Source organism: Amia ocellicauda, chromosome 8, assembly GCF_036373705.1.
Source record: "Amia ocellicauda isolate fAmiCal2 chromosome 8, fAmiCal2.hap1, whole genome shotgun sequence".
NCBI classification, from domain to species: Eukaryota; Metazoa; Chordata; class Actinopteri; order Amiiformes; family Amiidae; genus Amia; species Amia ocellicauda.
Genome location: NC_089857.1, coordinates 27044492 through 27069687, shown reverse-complemented (window position 1 = coordinate 27069687; position 25196 = coordinate 27044492). Strand labels below are relative to the sequence as shown.

The 25196-nt window shown below is 37.0% G+C and overlaps 1 protein-coding gene across 2 annotated transcripts in view; it reads left to right on the top strand.

Annotated features, from left to right (window-relative positions):
• Positions 1-25196, top strand: part of LOC136754751 (putative cytochrome P450 120) — a 99946-nt gene that overhangs the window by 72345 nt on the left and 2405 nt on the right. For both annotated transcript variants that reach the window (XM_066710865.1, XM_066710866.1), the window contains one exon: positions 11620-11707. In XM_066710865.1, coding sequence (XP_066566962.1) covers positions 11620-11707 — 88 coding nt within the window. The remainder of the gene's footprint in view (positions 1-11619; positions 11708-25196) is intronic.

Here is a 25196-nt window from a genome sequence, read left to right as displayed (position 1 = left end):
CCCCAAGTGCATGTCTGTTATCATTCCAGAAATCCTGTCCCTGCTTTGGTCATGTGGCATTTTGAAATTACTGTTGAACTCCAATATCTTCTTGTTTTTGTGAGAAGTATTATGTTATATAGTATAGTATGTTGTTGAACTATAGCCACACAATTGCATAACAAATGTTGCATAACACATCACACAAGAAACTGTGTTTAGCCAGTCTGCTCTTCCATGAGACAAATGCCAACTCACAGAGGCCTCGAACATAACTCACACGGCTCTCTGCCTTTGTTAAAATCCATTTGTCATGTAACCGCAGATGAGTACCGTGAGCGGAGAGTGTGAACATTCAGTGAAATCAACAAATAAATGTTGGCTCAAATAAATGTAGCTCATTCTCTTTTGTATTTAGGTGATTGATCACTTGATGTAATCAGATATTAAATGAGAGAGAGTGTAACTAATGGCAGCCATGTCTGTAAGGTGTAGCTTCCAGAAGGATCAACGCTATGCAGTAGAAAGAAATCAAGAAGCCAATATGAGCAATTGTGCATTTAATTCATCTGAACATCAGACACAATCTTGCAGCAGTTTTGTATCCTGACAGCACTATAACAAGCACTGCTGTGAGAATTAGTTTGTGCTTATAAGCTGGTTTGGTTGCAATCCTTTTCTTCTCTCACATGACATACTGAATTCCTTGTTAACTCTACATGTATGGAAAAAGGTTCAAATTAGAGCATCTCTGCCTAACAGTAATTTCTCTTGAAAGGGTGAGTCAGTTCAGATGATGATATATTTTATACTGTGTACGTAATCAGCATTCTTCTGGGGCAAGCTGTGACTCAGTGCCCATGCCCATGGTCTTGGTCATGTCCACTTGGAATTTGCAGTTTTGTTACCCTAACTAATATTTGTGTACTATCTGTCATGTTTTAACTGTAATAAATGTGCAGCTAACAGATTTTGACCTAGAATTAATGGTGTGCTTAATTATGGTTTTCATAAGTGTGTTTTGGAGGCTTTTTTGGGCCAATGTTCCAATGTTGCTCTACTAGATATGCATATTTCACTTGATGCAGGTCACTAAGTGTTGTGGATTGATAATATGGTAATCATGCAGAAACCCTCTGGGAATTATGGAATTATACAAGGTCTAGCAACAGCCTTTAGCCCAGATGGGACTCTTAACAATAATCAACTGAATTGACAGCCATTAGCTCATGTATGAATAATGTTTTCCTACCTTGGACAAGACATTCCTCACTTGTATGATAGGTGTGACTTTTCCCAGTGGTGCTGGGGGTGTGATTTCAAGATTGCTGGCTCCACTTGACCTGGCAAGGAGGAAGTATCAAGTGAACTTTTGTGTTAGGGGGCAAGAGGAGCTACACTTGGACTGGTGGTGGTAACTCTCATAAAATAAAAGTAGACCAAAACAGCTGTTAGGTATTGACCATTTAAATAAGTCACTTATTTATGTCATGTGGTCCTCGGGGGCTGAAAGTTACTCAGGTACTACTGAATTGACCTAAAGCCCTGCTTACGTGATAAGAATTAAATGTTTCCCAGTCATTGTACATTGAAGGTTTATGCATGACCTTTAAAACATGAAGCATTAGGGATCACACTGGGCAGGTTGAAAAGCATCGGTAGAGGTGCCTGCTTATCACGTTGGACATGTGGATTGATGTGGCTGCAGACACTCAGAACACATTTAAATTAGATTCTGATAGAGAGAGTGTGCCGGAACAAAGAAGTGCTGTATTGGATGTTCATGTCTCTGTGGTTGGCTGGGTAGCCCCAGTCCACAGGAATTAGTTTTTCGTTGTTTTCTGAGGACAACTTTAAACATGGGATTGAAGATTATAAACTGTGAATCAATGTAAGAAAGCTATTTCTGCTTCAGATGTTGGAGTATTTTCTGTGTCTTTGACAAAGTGATCACACAATACAGTACTAAAATGTGTAACTCATTATAACTGGCATTGCTGTTTTCTGATGTAATGTATAAAAGTACTATTTGGATTTGAAATTCGACATATGTAATATGAATTCTATACCAATAATCCTTTTGAAAGGCCTCTTTGATCGAGGGATGCAGTCGGGGTGACCTTCCAGAACGGAATCGTAGATTTGTATTGTGTGAGAAAGTTGTCGAGCTGGCACCGAGCTGGCTGAAGTCCCATCTCCTGAATGATGGCTTTCTTTCAAGATGTCCGTATCCCCCCTAAACGGCGGACTTTAGAGACAACACAGCACATCCTTGACGCATTCTATGACCTGCTAGAGCCGACCAGACTCTGAAGGGTTAGAGACCTGTAGAGGGAGAAGAGTTAAAGAATCACAACTTTATATAAATTATTATTCTGCTGGTCGCTACACAACCAACATCAGGCTAAATAGACAGCCATCAGTGTTAATCAGCTGAATAATAAAAGGAGAGAAAATATAGGTGTCAAGAGGCTGAAGTTGAAAGACTTTGTTCATTCCAATACATGCATAGCCAAAGAGATGTGCATTCTCACTCATTCCATCCATTCTGGAGCTTTCCAATAGCTTTCCCTAAAATTCATTAATCATTCGCAGGCAGTGATCGGTTAATATGCTGTTCATTTTGTAACAGCCTTTCATTCAGATTTCGTAATGGTCACTAAGGGAGTTGTGTGCCGGGCTGCCTGACCTAATCTATGACCAGTTGTGCTTCTAAAATGCCACCATGGACAAAACGTAAAGCCACACTGCATCTCCGGTAGCATTAATTAACCTCCACTTAGGAAGCAATTTATTGGCTCTGAAAGGGCAGCCTGATGGTTTATAGTGGAGCTGTAAGCCAATCTCTTCCTTCCTTCCTTCCCTTCCTTCCTATGCACATGTGGGAGGCAGAGGGCAGAGGGATATTATTAGACTGTTTTAGCGTGAAACACAGAATCAAAGTCCCATTTCCTCCACTTCATGGTTGGTGTCAACCCCTGTTATCAGTCGCCTTCCTTACATTCATTCACATTCCCTACCCAGAGCTCTTCAGCATCAGTGTCCTCAAATAAAACAATCCAGCTGGTTCTCAAAAAGAAGATACAGAATATATATATATATATATATATATATATATATATATGTGCATGTATGTAAAGACTGATCAATAGAAATGTAAAAAATGTCTTTTGTTTTTCCATAAGGGTTGAGACGGTGAAACTAGCCATCTTTATGTGCACATCCTAATCATATGGATGACATACCTCACATGATTTTGTTCCGATGCAAAAGGAACCATAAGCAGCAAATTTATATATTTATATACAATTTGAAGTTGTTAATATTTTATTTTTGCACACTCTAACTCTGAGCAGTCCATTTACAGCATGAGGCAGAAATGATAGAAGATGGCATTACACAGCTGACATAATTAGGTTAATAGAAATGTCCAAGCTAAATGAGAAATATACCAATTAGACAAAGTAAAAAAAAACACTCATTAGTGGAATGTCATGAAGAAGCAAGATGTTATGCACTTTAAAGTTAGTTTCCTTCCCCAAAACTTGACCATTCATATAATTAAATCAGTTTGCCCTTTTTAAAACAAGAGGCGTTTTAATTGATTATAATTAACAGGAAGTATAGTGGTATTAGTACTATTCAGTAGGACATCCTCCAGGCTTACATTTATATCCAACTGTGTTTGTTCTTAAGATCATCTGTCTTTATAACATCCCCAGGAGAGGAAGTACTTAAAAGGTCCCATTTCTACAAAGGAGGGAATCACTGACTACTATTCATGGTTACAAAGCTTACGGTTGACTACAAATAAAACAAATAAAGTTGCCATATTAAAATACCATGTGTATCAGGCTGGCCATTTAAAAAATATCCCATATGATTTGCATTCATTAAGGAGTTACACATACGCAAATGCCTCTGTCTCAACAAAGTTTACACCCTAGACGTTCTGAAGTCACAGGTCCCCAGCTGAGTCTGGAATTAATCATTTTTACAACATAACAAATACATAGAACACATAATACGTACTAAGAGTACACCTAAATGATTTCAATCTGAAAGAACAACAACATGTTTTGAATTAGAAATGCTGGCTTCCCCAGTTCCCCGACCTAAACCCCACTCCAGTATTATCAGATTAATTTGAATTGAAGAGTGCAACCAGCAACCATGTGTTTTTGTGATTATTTAGACTAAAATAAATGGGCATGATTGTACTACTGATGTGAACAGAATATTGAGAGTTTGTGAAAATAAGTAAAATGTCAGGAAACACGTACCACATTGTGTTTCTGTTGGTTAATGTATTTCAATAAAATCTGTATTTTATTCTTACTTGTATTTGAGTTTTTATTTTTTGCATGTAGGTTGACTTTTTTGAAGCACACAGGAAAAAATATGATATGGAATAAAATATATATATTTTTAAATGCATGAATGCACAGCACAGGACTAACATTTTTTAACATTGCAAAAATCTCCTCCATGTAGTCTGCAAAGCCTTTCAACCAGAGGTGTTGCTAGGATTACAATACATTCGGAGCTTAGCCCAGAATCCAAACCAAAAGTAGGGGGGTCCGGGGGAGAATGCCCTCAAAAATTTATTTTGAACAGCTAAATGTATTAATCTGGTGCACCTTGAATATTAATAAAAAAGATTAACTAAGATTTTGGACAAAAAAAGGAAAGAAATTTGAATTTGAATCTGAATAAAATCTCCAGCCAGCAGTAATGTTAGCTAGCTAGACATACATTGTCAGTCAGACATCAACTCTTTAGCTGTACTTCTAATATTGTTGTAAGCACTCACATTGTGTGGAAAAAACACCCTAATGTCTACCTTATGTCTTATTATCTTGATGCTTAGAAACAAATTGGCTAGCTAGGTGGCTACCTCGCCACATCCAACGTTGTTAGCTGGCATAGGCAGTCTCACTACCGCCAGCAGTACTGAGGTAAACAGACCGCAAGGTTTGCAAGCAACCTTATAGCAGTGCCTCCGTTTCAGAGGTCCCAAAACATACTAGAGTAAAATCAATATAAGATGTGAGACACTGTGCTCTACCAGAAGGTTCCGGTCAGGTGCGTAGGTTGAAATCAAAATAAACTAAATGAGTGTTTCAATCGCCAAATCAGTTGAAGAGGTGCATATGAGTCATACATATGCTTCAGGGGAAACGTAAATACAGTATAATCGTAAATCTAAAAAAACTACTCACTTCTAAATCTTTTGTAGTGATTTTTGTATTACTTTAGTATGAATACATGTTAATTTGGATTTATATGTTGTTGTTTTTTTGACTTTATGTGAACGAAAAGACACAAATTCGCTCGTTTTCTCAATGGAAATAGTTAAATTTAAAAATATCACTGTCCTGGTCACAAAAGCAAAGTTTGTGGGGAATAATAGCCATTTTCTGTACTTTTGAATTAGGAAATTACACTTACTCCCCAGGAACAAAAATTGTGTTTATTATAGTGTTATTCTAAGTGTGTAAGTATACTCAATGATGAGCTTCATCATCTCTGGAGAGAAGCCAGGGATGCTGTACTCTCTCCTCTCCATTTTCCAGCCAGTGGTAGTGAACAGGATTCTGTGGGGGCAAGATAGACAACTTCTTCCTCCGCTTGAGTTTGGATGGGGGAATTCTGGGATTCCACAAACTGCACAGCACAGCAGGGACATATCCTATCTTTTGCTTTCCTTTTATACGTTTTAATATGTGGACATTAACTGTTATTCCATTCTGCTTCATCTATACAAATTCTGTAGTATCAGGAACAAATAATACTGGTTATATTAGGACAGAGTACCACAAGGCTGTTCCTTCCAGCTTAGTTCTCGGGGTGGGGCCTAAGAATATCAAACCCTTGCCTTATGCTATTTGTTTTTCATGTGTTGGGAACTGGATGGGAATTACTTGTGGATTGGTAGTCATATTCCAGAATCCAGTTCAGGATAGTTTATTTACGTTAAGTTCTATATAATTTATACAGGGTCAACAGATAGACTTGTTACCGTTGATTTATTAAAAATGACCTGACTGAAGTTTTAATATACTGTGTGTCAATGTTCTTCATTTACCAAAACACCACAGTATCTGTATTCATAGTTCAGCATGGGCCTAGTATCAGCCTATGTATAACTGCTGAAATGTTTCTTTTATAGTCTATGAGTTCAGTTGGAACTTAAACCTAAAAAATCTTTATTGGGGTAAAGGTAATTCCATCCATTGTGTCTGTCATCCCTGGCCAGAAAAATCAGACCCTAATTAAACATGAATTAGAATTTCACTACACCTTTAATAGCTTTCTCATAATTATGTGTTAATATTGTACAGTAAACTTGTAAGTACTTTGTTAACCTTGCAGTCGCTTTAAGTTACACAATGTAAGTATCAAGTTGAACACTAATAACTATATATATATTTTAGCTTCTCACCCGAAGTAGGAGCTGCAATCACTCAAGATGCTCTGGTGAGCATTGAATGTGGTACCGTCCACCAGTATACCGTGTGCGTCATGACACTCATTTTGCACTCCATGCTGCAACTCTGAACACTTGTTGAAGTGGATGCTTCTTCCATATTGATTGGTCCACATTTGCTGATAAATGCTTTTAATAGTGCTCTCAGAGTTCTAGAACTCACAGGCTGGTTTATACTAAGTCTGCATCATCAACATCATCATCATCATCATCATCTTCATTTGAATTGGTCTTTTCCAAGAGGAATTGTGACACAGGACAGGGTGCCCCACTGGACTTTATAATCCAAACTATTGGCAAATGTCACTTCTAGAAAATGTAGTCTGCTGATCTACGCCACTGACTGTTTACCAGGCACTAGGACCCAGAATGAATAACAATCTCAAACTCGAATATTACCTCTCCACACAGGTTCGTACTAGTTTAGAGCAGCTGTTGTCAAACCAAATACCACACAGGAGTTCTAGACAGGTTTAGCTTAATTATACAAACATTTATTAAAGAATGCCATTTATCAACTCCACCACTTGGCTAGGACCCAAAGTATCAAAAGAAAACCTCTACTCCAAAAATCCAGACTCCACTAGTTAGCTAGGAGCCAAAGTAGCAAATAAAAACTCAATAAAACAATTACATTCAAGTGCCCAAGTGTACAAATATAAAATCTAAACAATTAGTGTCTCCAGCGTCCTCCCGTGGCAGGCAGTCAGTGCTGGATGAAAACGTCCCACACAACACACAATCCAACTGAAAATAGAAAAACAAAGTGATTAAATCATACAAACAAAGCTGCTACTTAAACCCCTCTTAGCAAGTCAAGCCTCCTTGCTTTTGGATGTTACATAAATAAGTATTTATTTTAAAAATCGAGCACAGGTTTATTACATTTGAATTAAAAATGTAACACTAAAATCTGGCCAGGACAAGACTAAAAAAAGATTAAAAGTATAAAAAAAACTCAGAGGCACACATCAAGGATTTAAAACTGACTCATTCAGGGACAGTGGGAAAAGTAAAAGTGCAACTTATCGGTCTATGGAGCAGTGACTGCAGAGACCCTGGACCCCCGTAGCTTGGAAAGGCTGATTTCAAATGTCATAAGTCTAGTGCTCTCTCCCTTCTATCTGCTGCCTTGCTTCTTGTCTGGGCTTCTCTCCGTGTTGCAATTTATCTGTATAGATTCCAGTCTTATGCGCTCTTTTCTTTCGTGTAGCTCAGTACTCCCTTATCTCGCTTCCTGGTATTCAGCTTCTTCCAACTAACATTCATTAGGTCTTCTCCTCGGTTTCATTTTTGTAGGAAGTTGCAGACTTGGGGCTTCTCTGCTGCCCTTCTGTTCAATCTGCACTTTTCCTCTCGCAGTACAGCGCTCTTGATTCAATCCTCAGTTAAAGCACCTTTCCCCATGTGAGAACTGTGTTGTAGCTGCACACCTTCTGTCTGTGGGGTTCCTGCTTCTTTACTAGGGTTCATTAAAGTGACTTCAGGTGTGTTTCCCTGATCTCAGTTATTCAATTACGTGAGGCAGTTTTCTCCTTTAGGAAGGGAATACACTCTACTGACAATGCAGAAGCCATGAATAAATTATACAAACTTAACAATATAGGTTAATAAAGTGATATGTACATGCAGTAATAATTAAAATAAAAGTGCTAAAAAAGAAACAAAGGCTTCTGCATGGACACATTAGTCACGCCCTCTGACAGAATCACATTCAACAAGGATGTGTAATAAGTGATACAGTGTGGTATAACAGTGGCCACATTTCTTACTAGCAGAAATAAAATCATGATACCCTAAAAATGTACTTGGCTTCATGGATGAACTGATGTTTATCTGTTGTCTGTTTTTAAAAAAGGGTCTACAGGTCCGCTCCCTCTCCTTATTCATTCTTGCACACTCACTTTCAGCTTTCAGACCCGTGGCGGTGCCCCTGAATTGATGTAAGAAGTTTATTGTTCACTATCCAGTTTTTCCTTTTTTTTTTTTTTAGAAACACCTTGAAAAACAGAAGAAATTCCTCAAGTTCTTAACAGCTGTAATGTGAAACTGAATCTTATTCGAAAAGTTTTAGTTAATAAAATGTGTAATTGTAGGCTGTTCTATCATCATGTCTTATACAATAAGAGACATACTTCACACAACTTATTAACTTGCATTTCATTTGCATTACCTAGCTGCATAAATGTAGTTTATATGGATAAATAAACTTCTAATTCAGTATTATTTGATATAATTAACAGGAAGAGTTGATAATACACTAAACCTGTTATAACCAGCTTGCTTCCCTAGTTCACATTTTATAGTGTGACCTTCAATTGTGTGGCCATGCAAAGACAACACCCCCCCCCCCCAACAGCCTTCTGTTATTACAGCATTGAGCTCAGAGAGAGAACACTCAGGTGGAATTGTGCTTGCTGCTTACAGTCTATTGTCTGTTTTGATTGAAGTGGGCCCTAATGTTGTACAGAACAGAAAGCTGTGACAGGATGTGCTGACCTAGGTCCTTGGAGCTAAATGTTCCGTATCGATTCCTGTGGGCTCTGAGAATAAGCTGTGTGCTAACAAAGTAGGCTATCTTCCTATTAATCATCAGCTGGACTTCACAGCAGACTTGCGGTACTTCCAATCTTAGGCTTTCTCCTGATGGGGAAAGAAATTGTGTGATGAAGCTAGCTAGCAAATACAAATAAACAAGGATGGTGGGCCTTCTCTGGTTTCTGACTTTCCCAATATTCCTAAGTCATTCCTGCCCTGGAGTGTTCAGGGAAACGTGAAGCCAGAGGAGATGTTTGTCTGCCTGCCTGCCCGTACCAATGACGAACTTTCCGAAGTGGAAAGCTTTTTTGATGGAAGACAATTACCCGCACTGGCCTTTTATCCCCCCTGCAGTATTACTCCTCCCCAAAATAGTACTGAGGTAAATGAAATGTCAGGGATGAGAAACTGAAATTGGAATGAAACAGAACCAAGAGCTCTTGATGAAGAGCTCTTAGTCTTGATTCACTCCAATTTCAGTTTCTTATCCCTGAGGTTTCATTTATGTTGTTTAAAGTGCTGTTACAGTGCATTGCAGTTCATACTCGAATCACATGAAACTGTCAGCACTTTGTTTTTTTTTTGCCAGGTTTATCAGGCAAATACGTCACCCTGTGTGTAGCCCTACCCAGGCACTGTTGTCTGGTCTCCATTGAGGGTCCAGGCCCTGCCAAATGATATTTTTATAACAGAGCTCCATATAGAATTAGAGTCATCTGCGACTCTGTTGTCTGTTTATAGTTGTACAACTTAGAAAGGTTTTACAGGCTGAATGTTTATTTTAAGCAGCTATTCAGGGGGTTGTCCAGGATTTTAGTGTTATGCCACTCTGGAATAACTGAAATTCCCTTCAGTAGAGACAAAGCATTAGCGTGAAAGGTTTATGTTATTTTAGGCCTTTAGCTGCCTGAGAAAGCTCATGACAGAAATAGGGATGCAGGGGGTGTGTCCGGGTGAGGTGGGGGTATGTCGGAAGCATGAATTTTAGAAAGGGTGATGCCATGGAATTTTAACTGGCCTGTCCTTTGTTTGCTATAGGAAAAACCTACTGGTAGTGACTACTTTGCCCTTAGAGTACCTTATATTGCATGAGCATTCCTTCATTTCGCCTCAGTGGTTCAAGGCCTTGGGTGAATTGTGTGGGGCCAAGGGTGAAATGATGCTTATTTCACAGTTTTCAAGATTCTTTCACTTCTGATAACTTATCAAGCTGTGCAGCCTCTTCAAGTCATTGTTTTGTCTTGTTTTGTTTTTCCCCATGATACATCATCAGGGTTGATGTGTTTTTATAGGGAGTGTGTTTCTGTATATTTATTTAAGATTGTGAATGAAAACGCTCAATGGGTAATGTTGAACTGAGAAGCCCTGCAGCTTGTGATGGTGCAACTGCAATAAAGCAATGACAAATCACGCCTTTTGTAGCTGTCTCTCGAGTATCCTTCATTCAGCAGGCATAAAAAGCTAATTCAAAGCAAACCTGGGATTTATTATAATTACAATTACAGTTACAGTGGGGTTGAATCTGAATTACAATCACAACAATATTCTGTCAAATTACAAATATGCTGTACAATTACAACTGAAGGTACTATTCAAAGCAATATCAGATGTATATTGCATTTTGTCATTCTCAATATTAGCCTGTAGAGGAACATATATTTTGATATCGTAAGCATGGCAATGGTGTAATTGGAACATAATTGTCTTGCAAATGACCAATTATATGAATTACGAATTACACAATTGTAATAGAGCCCAGCTATGGTTCAAAGTGATATCAGTTCAGTGGAGACCGATTGTTCCTAGGTCTCATTGAATAGAAACCCTCAGTGATAAAAGGTCCACAAAGGCAGTTATTTCTTTATTGAATTTAAAAAGAAGTAAGTATTATCTACCTAAGTTCTATCATCCAGTATGCTGGACATACATATTTGATCGAGCCTTTTTTCACATTATGCCAAAAGCACTTAGGTGTGGATGTTCAGGCTAGTGAGTTGATAAGCTCTCTGTTAGTATTTACCTCCCAGATTTACTACACTGCAGTGCATGACAAGCCACCGGCAAATATCGAGCCACCAACTCAAGGTCAAATTCACAAAAATTCAAAAAAATAAACAGTTTTAGAAATATAAAATATAGTATCATCATAAGAGTCACCATAACCCAGCTCTCGTCTTTTAAAGTTTGTTGATTTGAGACAATCAGGCCAGTCGACATTTTATCTATATATTGTGAAAACTGTATATTTTATGTTTTGTTGTCCAATGGTGTCAATTGTAAACTATCACTGCATCACTGTATCACTTTATTTAGTGTCATCAGGACATCATTGGAGGCTCTCTAACACACTCTGATACCATAGCACAAAAGGGAAGTCATCATTAAAGCTGACACTCTCATTATTTGGAACATATTTCATTCTGAACCCGTAACTGCGTTGCTAATAGCTGTCGCCAATGATAAAGTTTGACTTGCTTGATAGTTATCACATTTAAATGATCAACTTCAGAGATGCACTTTAAAGGATGGAGTCAATTCTGTGTACAATGTAGCAAGCCTATATGTAAGAAAGGAATCAAAACTATATATCAAGTGGTCTTTTGTTCTTTCAGGAATGCAGGACAAGAAGACACCCTTTGCAGTTTAGGAAATGGACAGAGAAGCTGTATTGGCAGCCAGCTTAATAACATCATTCTCAAGGTAATCCGTAAAGTTTAGGAATTGCATATGTAAATGTTTCAGTATAATTTTAAGTCTGACATCTCACTGACAGTGCTTTTATGTAGTATGACTAATGCCCTGTTGATGCAGTATTTGTATTGAATATTGCATTGTATATTTTATCCCACTTACACATAGTGTACAGTACAAAGACTGTCTGAAGAGTAAAAAGTGTGACTTATTATTTCCACCAATAAATAATAATAATAATAATAATAATAATAATAATAATAATAATAATAATAATAATAATAATAATAATAATAACAATTTATCATTATTGTAATCTAGAGGGCAATAGATTTAACCTGCCGAACTGGGCTTTCTTTGCAGGTGTCTAAAAGATTCTCAATGAAGCATCAGAAAAATATGTTGCTTAATCTGATTTATTTAGCTGCATTAGCTTTTTTATGTTGAAAACGTTTCATCTGACTTTGACAAGTTTGTTCTTTTTTAAATTATACATTAATTTTAACTAGGAATACACTGAAAGAGCAGGCTGGTTAAGCAAGGAATCTAACTGTTTGGATGAGAGCAGCGTGCATGGGCAGTACCATTATCTGCCCACTGAATTTGAACAGCTGCTTTGGGTTAGGAGTGGCTGTTTATTGAAGTCTGAATTTCTGTTTGAGGATCTAAAATAGCAGTGGCACTGGCACCTGTATGTGGTTGTAAACATTCAGCATTTTGCTTAATTTTATTTTAAACACTACTTGAGGCAAATTATTTGACTTTTTAAATTAAATAACCAATTGTATAACAAGTCTTCTTCATGTAGTTGGTAAACTCCTAGTTAGATGTAACATTAAACCAGAATGCCTCATGAAAAATGTATATAATATGATGAGTGCCATTAATTTAACATTAACAGCATCAAGGCTTGAAATAAGCAGTTACATGCAATGTTAATTCTGTATATGCTTTATAAACTTTAATATTGTTAAATAAAATTGATTGTCTCTACTTTTTTGCTCTGTAATAAATGTGAAATGATTTGGTTAAAATAATCATGCTTTAAAAATCGCTGTGCCACAATGCAGCACATACATCTTTTCATTAATATGAATGAAGTCTTAACATAAATAGTTTGTGAATAACTGTAAATTGTCATTATATTGTACTTACATTAATAATCACGAAAATGTACCATTGTATAATTCTTTATCATCAATTGCTTTAATGATGATCTACAAGATTGAATTTCAATATAATATGAAAGGCTTATACTTTTATCCCAAGCAACTCAGTTTCATGTATATATTCGTTTGTTTGTTACTTACATAAATGTTACATACATAATCCCATAAATTATACATTGAAGTAATATACAGCAGCTATAGCTAATGAGGTGTTGGGTTACAAAATGCTTGACTAATGAGCTCACAGAACCAAGAATGACATGAAAGCTGCTTGAGACATGATCCTCTATACTGAGCAGTTGCAATTAGATTTCCACTCTTACCTTAACCAATGCCTGGAAATGCCTATCAAAGCCAAATGGGCTGCTCTGGTATGTCCTGGCAGGCTATATCTTTCTGCTGACCTCAGAAGAACTTGTAAGGTTGGTAAAAGCAAGGTACTGCCATGCTAGATTTTCCACCTTTTTCAACAGCAGACAAGCACCTATTGGATTAGTCACTAAACAAGCTCAGTAAATGGCAGAGCATTTGAGCAATTCAACTTGTATGTTTTCTGGTGTTTTAACAGGATAGGAGCTTTTGTCATTAATGATTTTCACAGGACGTACGCTTTATTGAATTTTGCTCTTCAAAATGGTATTTACTATATTTTGTAATGCTTTTGTCAACTTTCTAAAAACAGAACAACACAACAGTCTGGTAATGTTTCTTCAATGACTCTGTTTCAGACCAAGCGGCCTAACAATATTGGAACTCTTACATAAGAATATAAGAACATTTACAAACATGAGGAGGCCATTCAACCCATCATGCTCATTTGGTGTCCATTAATTACTAAGTGATCCAACGATCAGATCCAGTCTATTTTTGAATGTTCCCAAATTGTTGGCTTAAACCACCTTTCTGGGGAGTTTGTTCCAGATTGTGACGACTCTCAGTGTGAAATAGTGTCTCCAAATAAATAAATTAACAACCATCCTTCTAATCAGTCTCTTGAGATTTGTTTTGTTTTAAACTGAGTGTCTGACTGAACCGATACATCTTTTACAAGTGTATCAGCAGTGTACATGAATCACCAAAAGCAAACAAATTAACTGAAAAGTTACTAGAGAAGAATTTGGGTCATGTCTGTCCCATACTTTGAATCAGCGCTGCAACAAACTATCCATTTATGAGTAAGAAGCGATGAGCAAGCAGTGTGGTGATTTATTCAACTTTACAGTTTAGACACTAAGCCCCTTGGCACTTAACATGATCACTTTATGTTGCATTCCCATTGTAAAGTATATGTCACATGTCTTTAGCAAGTAGGCACTCTAATCTAAGCACTGTGCCTATTACTTTAAAGAGCTCTTGGCTAATACATCAACTTTCATGCTCTTTCACCACAAGTTGGAGACTTAACCTTGTGATGATAATGTGACCTGTGTGCCAGGCAGGCCTCTAGGGAACTGATTCAAGAACAGGGGGGAAGACAAATCTTGTGATAAGGAGTAGCAATATTTTGATGTGGGTAAATGTGCTTTTCTCTTCAGCACAGGCCTCAGTGTTTAAGCAATACACTGCAAGGTTCAGAAGGCAGAATAAACTATATGCTGGATCAATGGGAATGAGGTAGAACAATTGAATTTGTGTAGGGAACTCCATATTGTTTCTTGCAGCAACTGCTTTGTGGTTACATAGGCAATGTGTCTGGGTATTTCAAATTAAAGAAAAGACAAGCCAGAAAAAATGCTTTTGTTCAACATTTTTCATTTTTGACCGATGAATACTCATTCTAGGAAGTCAAGGAAGAAAAGCTGTATCTGGGTTTATGTCATATCATAGTTTAGAGCTTTACAGCTAGGGTCCCACAGACAAACTAGTGGAAGTGGGAAGAATTTACATTGTGGCTGGCAGGATGGGGAGAAGATAAATCGGGGGAATTGTGAAATAAAATTGGGGAAATGAAACAGACTTTCTCACCATGTTTACCAAGAGTAAACAGGAAATTCTGCTTTTATGTTTTATTTTTATACTGTATTTATTTATTTTACTGAGAGAAGCAAGGATATCTGTGAAATTAGGTATCATAACTACGGAAGCGTATTGCTGCCACACGAAAAAAAAATATATATATCACGTAATTACGTCATAACTATTAAGTATTTACGTGATAGGGAATTGTCACATAATAACAGACTGAACTAGAATACCGGAGACAAAACAACGATGTCAGACATTGAGGATTTTGTACGAAATTACTTTAGGTTGGGATTTAGCCCCAGGGAAATGTTACAGTATTTGGCTCATGTACACCATGTCATAATAAGCATTAGGACATTCAGGTGTATCCGAAACAACGATTATTTTGCAAAATGTTTATCTTAAATTAATTAAATTAAATTTACTGTGCAAAGGTTGACATTTTAATTTAAGTTTTTCAACAAAGCTGTTTTATAAACGAAATCCCATAATACTGCAATTTCACTATGGTAAAATACTGATTATTCTAGACATTTCAAGGAATGGAGGTCATATATTCAGAAAATACACATATTAAGTTCAGCATGTGCATAGGCATGTTTTGTGCGTGTGTCTATGTATGTTTGTTTTACTCAAGATAATAATAATGTGTGAATGTTACAAATAAACTTGGGGAGTCATATATACTGCGTGTATGTATGTTTCCATCCAGGCTAAAACGATAGTCTGACAATATAAATACTGTGCATTTGTTCAGGATAATTCATATTGAGTAGTTTCTATTTTTAAGTTATTAGATTATTACTGAGATGTCCCAGATTCAATTTGATCGACATGCTCTGTTTGTCCATGATCACATACATATTCCTGATCTTCAAATAGTAATGTTTGTAGGAGCCAATTTATGCATTTATTTATTTATTAATGTTTTAATTAACATTTATAATAATGTTTTGTTTAACTTGTATTTCTGTATGTTGCATTGAGTATACATAATTCAATTATTTTTCATTTGATAACTTGATCATTAATGTAATTGATAATTGGGTGAGAAAGGGGAAGGAGTGAAATAGTTCAGGAAAGTGGATGGGGCGGGGGATAGATGGTGTATTGGTGGGTTTCAACCACCTGTACCTTGTTTTGAAGAAAATGTGTAAATAAAGATGATGTAAATAATCATGGACTTTGATTAAAGCGAAACGGTGCGTTGCTATTTTCACAGATATTTTAAAGATTGATTGTGTTTGAGATTTAAAATGTCATTGGATAAGTATTGAGTTAGTAGCAACCTAAAGTAAGTTCGTACAAAATCCTCAACGTCTGACATCATTGCTTTGTCTCCGGTATTCTAGTTCAGTCTGTTATTATGTGACAATTCCCTATCACGTAATAATTCCCTATCACGTAAAACGTTATAAGTCCCTAACACATAAAAACGTGATAGTTATCACGTAATTACTTGATATATATATATATATATATATATATATATATATATATATATATATATATATATATATATATATATATATTGTGTGGCAGCAATACGCTTCCGTACATAACAAAGAAGTAGCAGTACGTAATATTTATAATGTGAGCCTAGTTTGATATGGAACCTGGCCTCCTACACTTATTGAACTGCTTCAAATTGGAAAACTGCTGAAAAGCCTTTAGAAAATTGAGGTCAATTCAGGTAAGAAACAGAGGGGCAGGGGGTGAAGTCTGGGAGGTTGGACAAGAAGCACAACTCTTTTTTAACTGTTATTTATTTTCTTTGAGCATCTCTATGGTAGTTATTTAGCCTATGTGCTACAGTTATTAAGCACTCACATTCCTTATCAGGGTCAATCCTGAGGTCAGGCCATCCTCCTGAGAGTTCCTGTTCAGCCTACAGATGCTGTCAGTTTGCATCAAGAGACGTTCCCTTAGCTGTTAAGATCACCATGGTTTATTAAGAGCATCCCTGTATCCAGATTATACCTGGAAAGAACTTTTAATATTTTTCTGTGGATGAAAATCATACAGTTTTTCTAAGCAGTTCGTAGTTATGTTTAAAAATGGCCGAACATACGCATAATTGAAGGATAAGCCATTTACGATTTAGTGTGTTTTTCAGGATTGATTTATATTCTTTATAAATCCTGTCCAAGGCTATCAATGTACTCTCCTTACATAACAATAATAATATCAAAGGGAGCTGAAGTATTTTTAATTATATTTGTACCAAGATTAATTGTACTCTTTGTAATGTAAAAATGATGTCCAGATCTGGAAATCTGAATATGTATGACATGGATAAACTAGTGCATAAACATGGATGATTTAGAATTTGTCCATATTCGGCACTCCGTGGTGTAGGTGTGTAGTGGGCTGGATTGTTGTACAAATGCAAGAATAAAAACAGAGTTTGTGGGGACTAGATAGTGCTTAAAAAATCATTTCCACAAAGGGTTAGATAGTAGTCCTATAATCTAAGCATGTGGTCATTCAATGCTTTACGATAAAGCAGGTGAATGAATTGGCTTTCTGGTTCATTTGCTACATATGCCAACTCTCAATGAGGTCAAGTTACATTAAGTTCAAAGTAAAAACAGACAACACAGCAACACAGAATTAATCAAAATGGTAGAAAGACATTTTTAAGAGTAGGTCAAGGATAAGTTATCTTTCAAGTTGAGGATACTACCCAAAGAAGGAGGTGCCTATGTTGTTACCATGGGACCTTGTCAATGTACTTGTCTAACAAAGTTGCCATAGGCTACTGTATGCTATGACTCAAGCAGCCCTCATCTGCTTGCTGTATACAGTATATCGTACAGTATTTCCATCTCTTTTTTGCCACAGCCTAAACAGCTCATACTTGTATCCTCTTTCTCAGATTACCCGAGTTACATTTGCTACCTATCGATATTTACAGCCTGATCATCTCCCAAGGCAATTGAAATGGTCTCAGTGGGAGAGCAGTTCTTCTACACCCTGCGTCTTTAAACTGAATGCAATGTTGCAGTTTTTCGTCACCGAAATGGTTTCCAGTGGGGGCGCTCATTTGTTATGTTTCACGTAGTTATTCTGAATGTAAAGCCCATTGTGAAGAAATTCGGGCCCAGTATGTTGTCAGTCTAACAATACTTATATTCTGGTATTTAAACACAAATTCATATACATGAATAAGCAGTTAAAAATATGATCAGAAAGCATAGCAGGAGTGAAATATTTGCTTTTAGAGGGTATTTGTTTGCCTTAGTTTGTTTAGATTTATTGCCAGTGACATCACAATATGGCAAAAGTGCTGACCTACAAATGTGATATTTAAATGCTAATACCTTTATTTAACAGGTCTTGGCACATTAAGATAAATACTTATTTAAAGACCTATTTATAAAATCCTTTAGGTGGTTCATTGTAATGTTTTATTTTTAGACCAAGATGTTTTTTGTTGTTCTTGTTTTTGTTGTTGTTGTTGTTTGGTTGTTTTTAAAGCTTAAGGGTTTGTAGCTTCTATTTTAAACTCTTTGATAAGGAGGTGTTCCAGGCTAAGAAAATAAGAGATTTTCTGTTGATGGAAAAACCTCCTATTCCCTTGCATTAGACTCAGCCAACTAAGTCTGAGCTCATCGGAAATTTGCCGCAGCAAAGATTACAAATGCAAATGCATTCAACTTAAGGCAAAAGAAACTCAAGGATCCTGGAGGTATTTTTAAAAGAAAATCCCAAGTAACAACACTCTCAGCCCCATGTCTACTGCCAGCTCCGCTTAGGAAAATGTACATTAATAAGTGCTAAAGCCTAAAAGGAAATGTTTAATGTCTAAAAGCTGTAGACTAAGATAGCAGATCCAGATTTGTGGCTGTGATTTTTTCCCCCCTGTACACTTGATTCAGCTAGAAAGTGTTCCTAGCTCCCCTCTGACTGCATTTATAACTTTGATTGTTACACTTTTATTGTTGCTGTACAATTTACCACTAAAGTGAATATCCCTGTATATATATATATATATATATATATATATATATATATATATATATATATATATATACAGGGATATTCACTTTAGTGGTAAATTGTACAGCAACAATAAAAGTGTAACAATCAAAGTTATAAATGCAGTATATATATATATATATATATATATATATATATATATATATATATATATATATATATATATATATATATCCATTGTAATATATTTAATGATCTAATTTTATGCTGTAGTCAACTTTTGAATTGTCTGGCCTGTAAGCTGTCAGAAGGAATGTAATAGTACAATTCATAGTGAATCAGTGTTCAATATACCTCTCAAAGAAGTCACTGATAACTAAGCATAGGTAAATACACAGTGGGCTGGTTTCACAGACACAGATTAACCCTGGTCTTGAACTACCCAATATTATTTTAGGTAAGATACTCCAAGATTTGTGCTAATCGAGGTCTGTGAGACCAGCTGAATTAATACAGCTAAATTAATCTGTGAATAACATTGTTATATGTGAAGAATGCCTACACATATGTAGCATTGTTATATTAATGGACTCAGATATATATAATCTTGATTTAAGGTGTTGATCCCTTCTTCAGGATATTGTTTGGACAGGCTAGATTAATACTGCTTTCATAAAAATACAGAACATAGATGTTGTATGGGGTTTATATGTCAGATTCTGAATGTGGATATATGGAGAGTTTGTGACGCTGGTGACAGTGAATTAATTAAAAGTCATTTGGACTCGTAATGTGTGAGAGTTTTTTTTACTTTTCCAAAACCCCCATGCTACTGTCCCCATTCCACAGCTAAATAAAACACACTGTCATCCAATTTGCAGTGACAAGGTGGATCAAAGTACCCAGCTGTCTACTATTGTATAATAAAGAGGTCTTCTGACCTTCCTTGTGAATAAGCGGTGAAATTTCAAAAGATAAATTATTGTCTGGATGCTGAGTTTGTCAGGTGCTACCAGGGATAACTATAGGCTTATGCACTGGCTGAAGCCTTGCCTCAGGCAGGTGAAGTTGGTCTGTATCCTGTCTCAGAATGTGGAAGTCAATTTAATTGTGTCATTTGCTGGTATTTATGTTTCATTTGCACTGAGACATTCCAGCTCAGTCCCTGTGGAATTTGCACTGTGACCCAATGTATCAAATACTAAGCCAGGGAGTTACTGATGAGCCAAAATATCAAACACATAAAATAATATTGTATGGTATAAAACTTGAATTTTGGGATTTGTCTTCATCACTGTCAATAGAACAACATTGTGTAATTACAAATATTGTCATAGTAATGCTAGTAATTAAAAACACTGTTTTAAAATGATACCAGCAATGTGCTCATAAGACCATCAATTTCTTCAAGTATGCTGTTATCACTGATTAACTCACACTTTGCTAGATCAGCAAATCATAGTGCATGCTGCACAATTGTGAAACATCAGCAGTCTATCATATTTTATCAGATGGCTTCTTTCTGCCACAATAATACATTCAATGAAAATACCTGTGACCGCTTTTCCTATTCTTTCGGATGTATGTTTCCACACTTCACCCCCCCCCCCCAAATAAAACAGGCCTTGTATATGCATTGATTGATGATGGTGAAACTCCTCTGTGAATAATTATGGAGCTGCTTAAACTACCAGCCCAGTCAAAAGGTGTCAGTATACAGAAGATACAAGGCCTAGTATTAATCTCAGTAAGCAGATCAAGCAGCAAAAGCTTTATAGCCCACCCTTGTCGACACCAAGCAAGAAACACTGCAGAACATAATAAGTCACATGCTTCTTAATAGGCTCCTCTGCTGCATTCTCGTAATGAATATCAGCACCTAAGCAGCAACATTATGTGAAAGGGTCATTGATTTGCTTTACTTGATGTTGCCTGGAGGAAATTAAATGAGAGCAGAATAACTTAACTAGAATGGAGAGCTTCTTACAGTCAACTAGATTGCCCCTCTCGCGTTTCAGGCACGTTTTAAGATCTGCGTTATGGCATGAGAAATCGACTTCAGCTCATCCTGCTTGAGTGCTCTGTTTGTTTGTTTTTATTTTTTATATCACTACTACTTCTACTAATACTACCACTTATTAATAATGATCAGAGCTGCCTGTGAGAGTTAGAACTGCAGTATTTCACCTCCTTAAGACACATCTGTTTAGATTACACCTGTAGGCCATCCTGATTTTCTTTATACCTTCATTTTATTCACTGGGATGTGTAGAGAATATTTGATATCGATGTTGTCACCCTGTAGAACATTGAAATGTAGTGATTGAAAAACCATGCAAGTTATCTTTCTTCTTCTAACAAATTAAAAAATGAAAATATTTGGGCCAGCTTGAATTATTTGATGAAATACAACTAAGAATGAAAGAAACAGGGCACACTACTGAATCAGAAGAACATAATCATTAGGTTTCTCTCAACCCAGTGCAACAGGGTTTTTCTTATTATTTGCTAGCATTTTAATGTATGTGTTCTTATCAAAATACTTCCCCACACCTTTTTAGCAATCAGAGCTGAAAATAAATAGCTTTATTTGTGCTTGAGTGATGGTATTTTTTTGAGTATCCTTTCTCATGTACTAGTAAGCATTACAGTGGTCAAGGTCAGGAGCATGACAAGACCAGCGTATCAATTCCAAAACATGTTTTTCTTTCTGGTTAAAGTCACTTAGGATTAGTCGTGTTGTGAGTTGATTCACTCACATCCCCTTTGTGAGTGCGTATTATTTTTGCAACCAATAGAGATACAATGCAAAACACAGTACACCGCATCATTATTCATAAACATATAATAAGTCTTCGAGATCATGTTGAGTCAGGAAATTGGATCTACTTTTATATCCGTATTCGTCAATTATATATTACTAAGCAAGGCCACCAACATATCTGTCAGTCTAAATCACTGTATCTATGTATATATTTCTGCATATCTCTCTATCTTTCTCTACATCTATCTGCCCATTGATTTGAATGTCTATATATATATATATATATATATATATATATAATATACGTTTATCTATCTCTCTGTATGTCTGGAAATCGATGTATCTGGATCTGAAGTCAGTATGAAGGGGGGGTTTACACACTGGATATTTCTACAATAGCAATATATTAGTGTAGTTTCGTTTGTGAAAACACAGTCCTGTCGATTTAAGAATCTGGCCATTCATGCTCTGTTTCTCTTTCATCACAGTAATTATACTGGACTTCCAGAAAAAAAAAGGAGAGAGAGAGAAACTAATCCATTGTTAAATTTGAATAGCTGACCATCTCTCTGTGTGGCCACTCACTCAGAACACTACTTGTCACTATTGATTACTCCACAGCTCAAAGTTGTGCCTCTGCCCACGTGGACACCAAAGAGCAGCCAAATTTGATTGGAAATTCATGGCCACAGCTCTTCTTCTGCTGGGTGCAGTTGGAGCAGGGTGCCACAGGATATGAATAGAAATGCAGATCACAGGAACAGGAGTAGCAGGCACTTCATCAGCAATGACTCTGAACTATGAACTCTGAACAGCAACAGACAAATGCAATGTGAGGAAGAGCAGCTACCACAAGGGTAAGAGATGGGTAGGGGGCAGCACTGTTATTGGTGGGACAGTATTATGCGGTTGTCATCATTAATAGTGATCGCCACTTTGATTAATGGCACATGATGCACATTCACAGTCACGCAGAGACAAATAGCAGGTTGTAGTGTGTGTATGAGAATACTGGACTTGCTTTCATATTCAGTAAGAGCATAATAAAGCTCTGGCTCTGAATTTCTTGTTCTTGAAACACTGGGCAGTGGCAGAAGATTAACGGGTTTCACATTTTCATTGAGCTCCATTGAGAAATTCTGTGCATTATTCAACACTGGGGCACCTTTTTTCTTTTCAAATTAAATTATTGATTTGACAATTTCATCCAGAGGGACTTATTGAATGAAGCACCGTCAAGAGTACAACAGTGAAGAGCCCTTACTGCCACTCCACACCGCTGCTCATGTCTAGTGTGTTTCCCACTTTCTGCTTTACCTCCTTTTCTTTGTATACATTGAGTTTTTAGTTTTTCTCTGTCTCTGCTGATTGTGATACGTACAACAGTATGTAAACTTGTCTTTCGAGTCTCCTCACATGGCTAACTATTTACAGATACACAAATCTCTGCTGTTTCATTTAGATATTTTCTCCCATCTCTGTAACAATAGGAATTACAGTAATTATGCCTCTGTGGAAAGAAATGTACACTCTGGTACAAGGTGAAATTGTACTGGAAAAATTTAAGTAAAGTGTCTCCACTGTTTATTTGTATTCTCAAATGTCTCAAATGGCAATATTCTCTAGCATGATCACCTACACTTTTCAATATTTAAAAAATAAACTAATAAACTAATTATTAATCCAACTTCAAATAAATAAGAGCATACTACCTTATATAACCATAATACCTTATATATGTGACATTTTAGTGTAGTCTAGCTATACAGTGGGGGAAAAAAGTATTTGATCCCCTGCTGATTTTGTTCGTTTTCCCACTGACAAAGAAATGATCAGTCTATAATTTTAATGGTAGGTGTATTTTAGCAGTGAGAGACAGAATAACAACAAAAAAATCCAGAAAAACGCATTTCAAAAAAGTTATACATTGATTTGCATGTTAATGAGGGAAATAAGTATTTGACCCCTTCGACTTAGTACTTGGTGGCAAAACCCTTCTTGGCAATCATAGAGGTCAGACGTTTCTTGAAGGTTGGCCACCAGGTTTGCACACATCTCAGGAGGGATTTTGTCCCACTCCTCTTTGCAGATCCTCTCCAAGTCATTAAGGTTTCGAGGCTGACGTTTGGCAACTCGAACCTTCAGCTCCCTCCACAGATTTTCTATGGGATTAAGGTCTGGAGACTGGCTAGGCCACTCCAGGACATTAATGTGCTTCTTCTTGAGCCACTCCTTTGTTGCCTTGGCTGTGTGTTTTGGGTCATTGTCATGCTGGAATACCCATCCACGACCCATTTTCAATGCCCTGGCTGAGGGAAGGAGGTTCTCACCCAAGATTTGATGGTACATGTCCCCGTCCATCGTCCCTTTGATGCGGTGCAGTTGTCCTGTCCCCTTAGCAGAAAAACACCCCTAAAGCATAATGTTTCCACCTCCATGTTTGACGGTGGGGATGGTGTTCTTGGGGTCATTCCTCCTCCTCCAAACACGGCGAGTTGAGTTGATGCCAAAGAGCTCGATTTTGGTCTCATCTGACCACAACACTTTCACCCAGTTCTCCTCTGAATCATTCAGATGTTCATTGGCAACTTCAGACGGGCCTGTACATGTGCTTTCTTGAGCAGGGGGACCTTGCGGGCGCTGCAGGATTTCAGTCCTTCACAGCGTAGTGTGTTACCAATTGTTTTCTTGGTGACTATGGTCCCAGCTGCCTTGAGATCAATAACAAGATCCTCCCGTGTAGTTCTGGGCTGATTCCTCACCGTTCTCATGATCATTGAAACTCCACGAGGTGAGATCTTGCATGGAGCCCCAGACCGAGGGAGACTGACAGTTATTTTGTGTTTCTTCCATTTGCGAATAATCGCACCAACTGTTGTCACCTTCTCACCAAGCTGCTTGGCGATGGTCTTGTAGCCCATTCCAGCCTTGTGTAGGTCTACAATCTTGTCCCTGACATCCTTGGACAGCTCTTTGGTCTTGGCCATGGTGGAGAGTTTGGAATCTGATTGATTGATTGCTTCTGTGGACAGGTGTCTTTTATACAGGTAACGAGCTGAGATTAGGAGCACTCCCTTTAAGAGAGTGCTCCTAATCTCAGCTCGTTACCTGTATAAAAGACACCTGGGAGCCAGAACTCTTGCTGACTGATAGGGGAGCAAATACTTATTTCCCTCATTAACATGCAAATCAATTTATAACTTTTTTGAAATGTGTTTTTCTGGATTTTTTTGTTGTTATTCTGTCTCTCACGGTTAAAATACACCTACCATTAAAATTATAGACTGATCATTTCTTTGTCAGTGGGCAAACGTACAAAATCAGCAGGGGATCAAATACTTTTTTCCCTCACTGTATGTGTACGTTGGCTTATCAGAAGAGTATATGAAGAGAGCAATAAGTGCTGCATATGCCTTGCGTCCTGAACCTGCTGGGTTAAACTCACAATGTGGTCCTCTATTAGATAGTGGTTATTGATGATGGATTGTAAATCAATTAGTTGTTTAAACAAAAGCTCAGCTTAAAAAACATCACAGTATGTGTAATCTGGAAATATCTATGGATGGGGAATTCTTCCTAACATAAGGATCTTCTTCTGGGAAATGCAGTGATCTACTTATTTATGTATTTATTTGTATCTGTTTGTGGGGGTTAACAA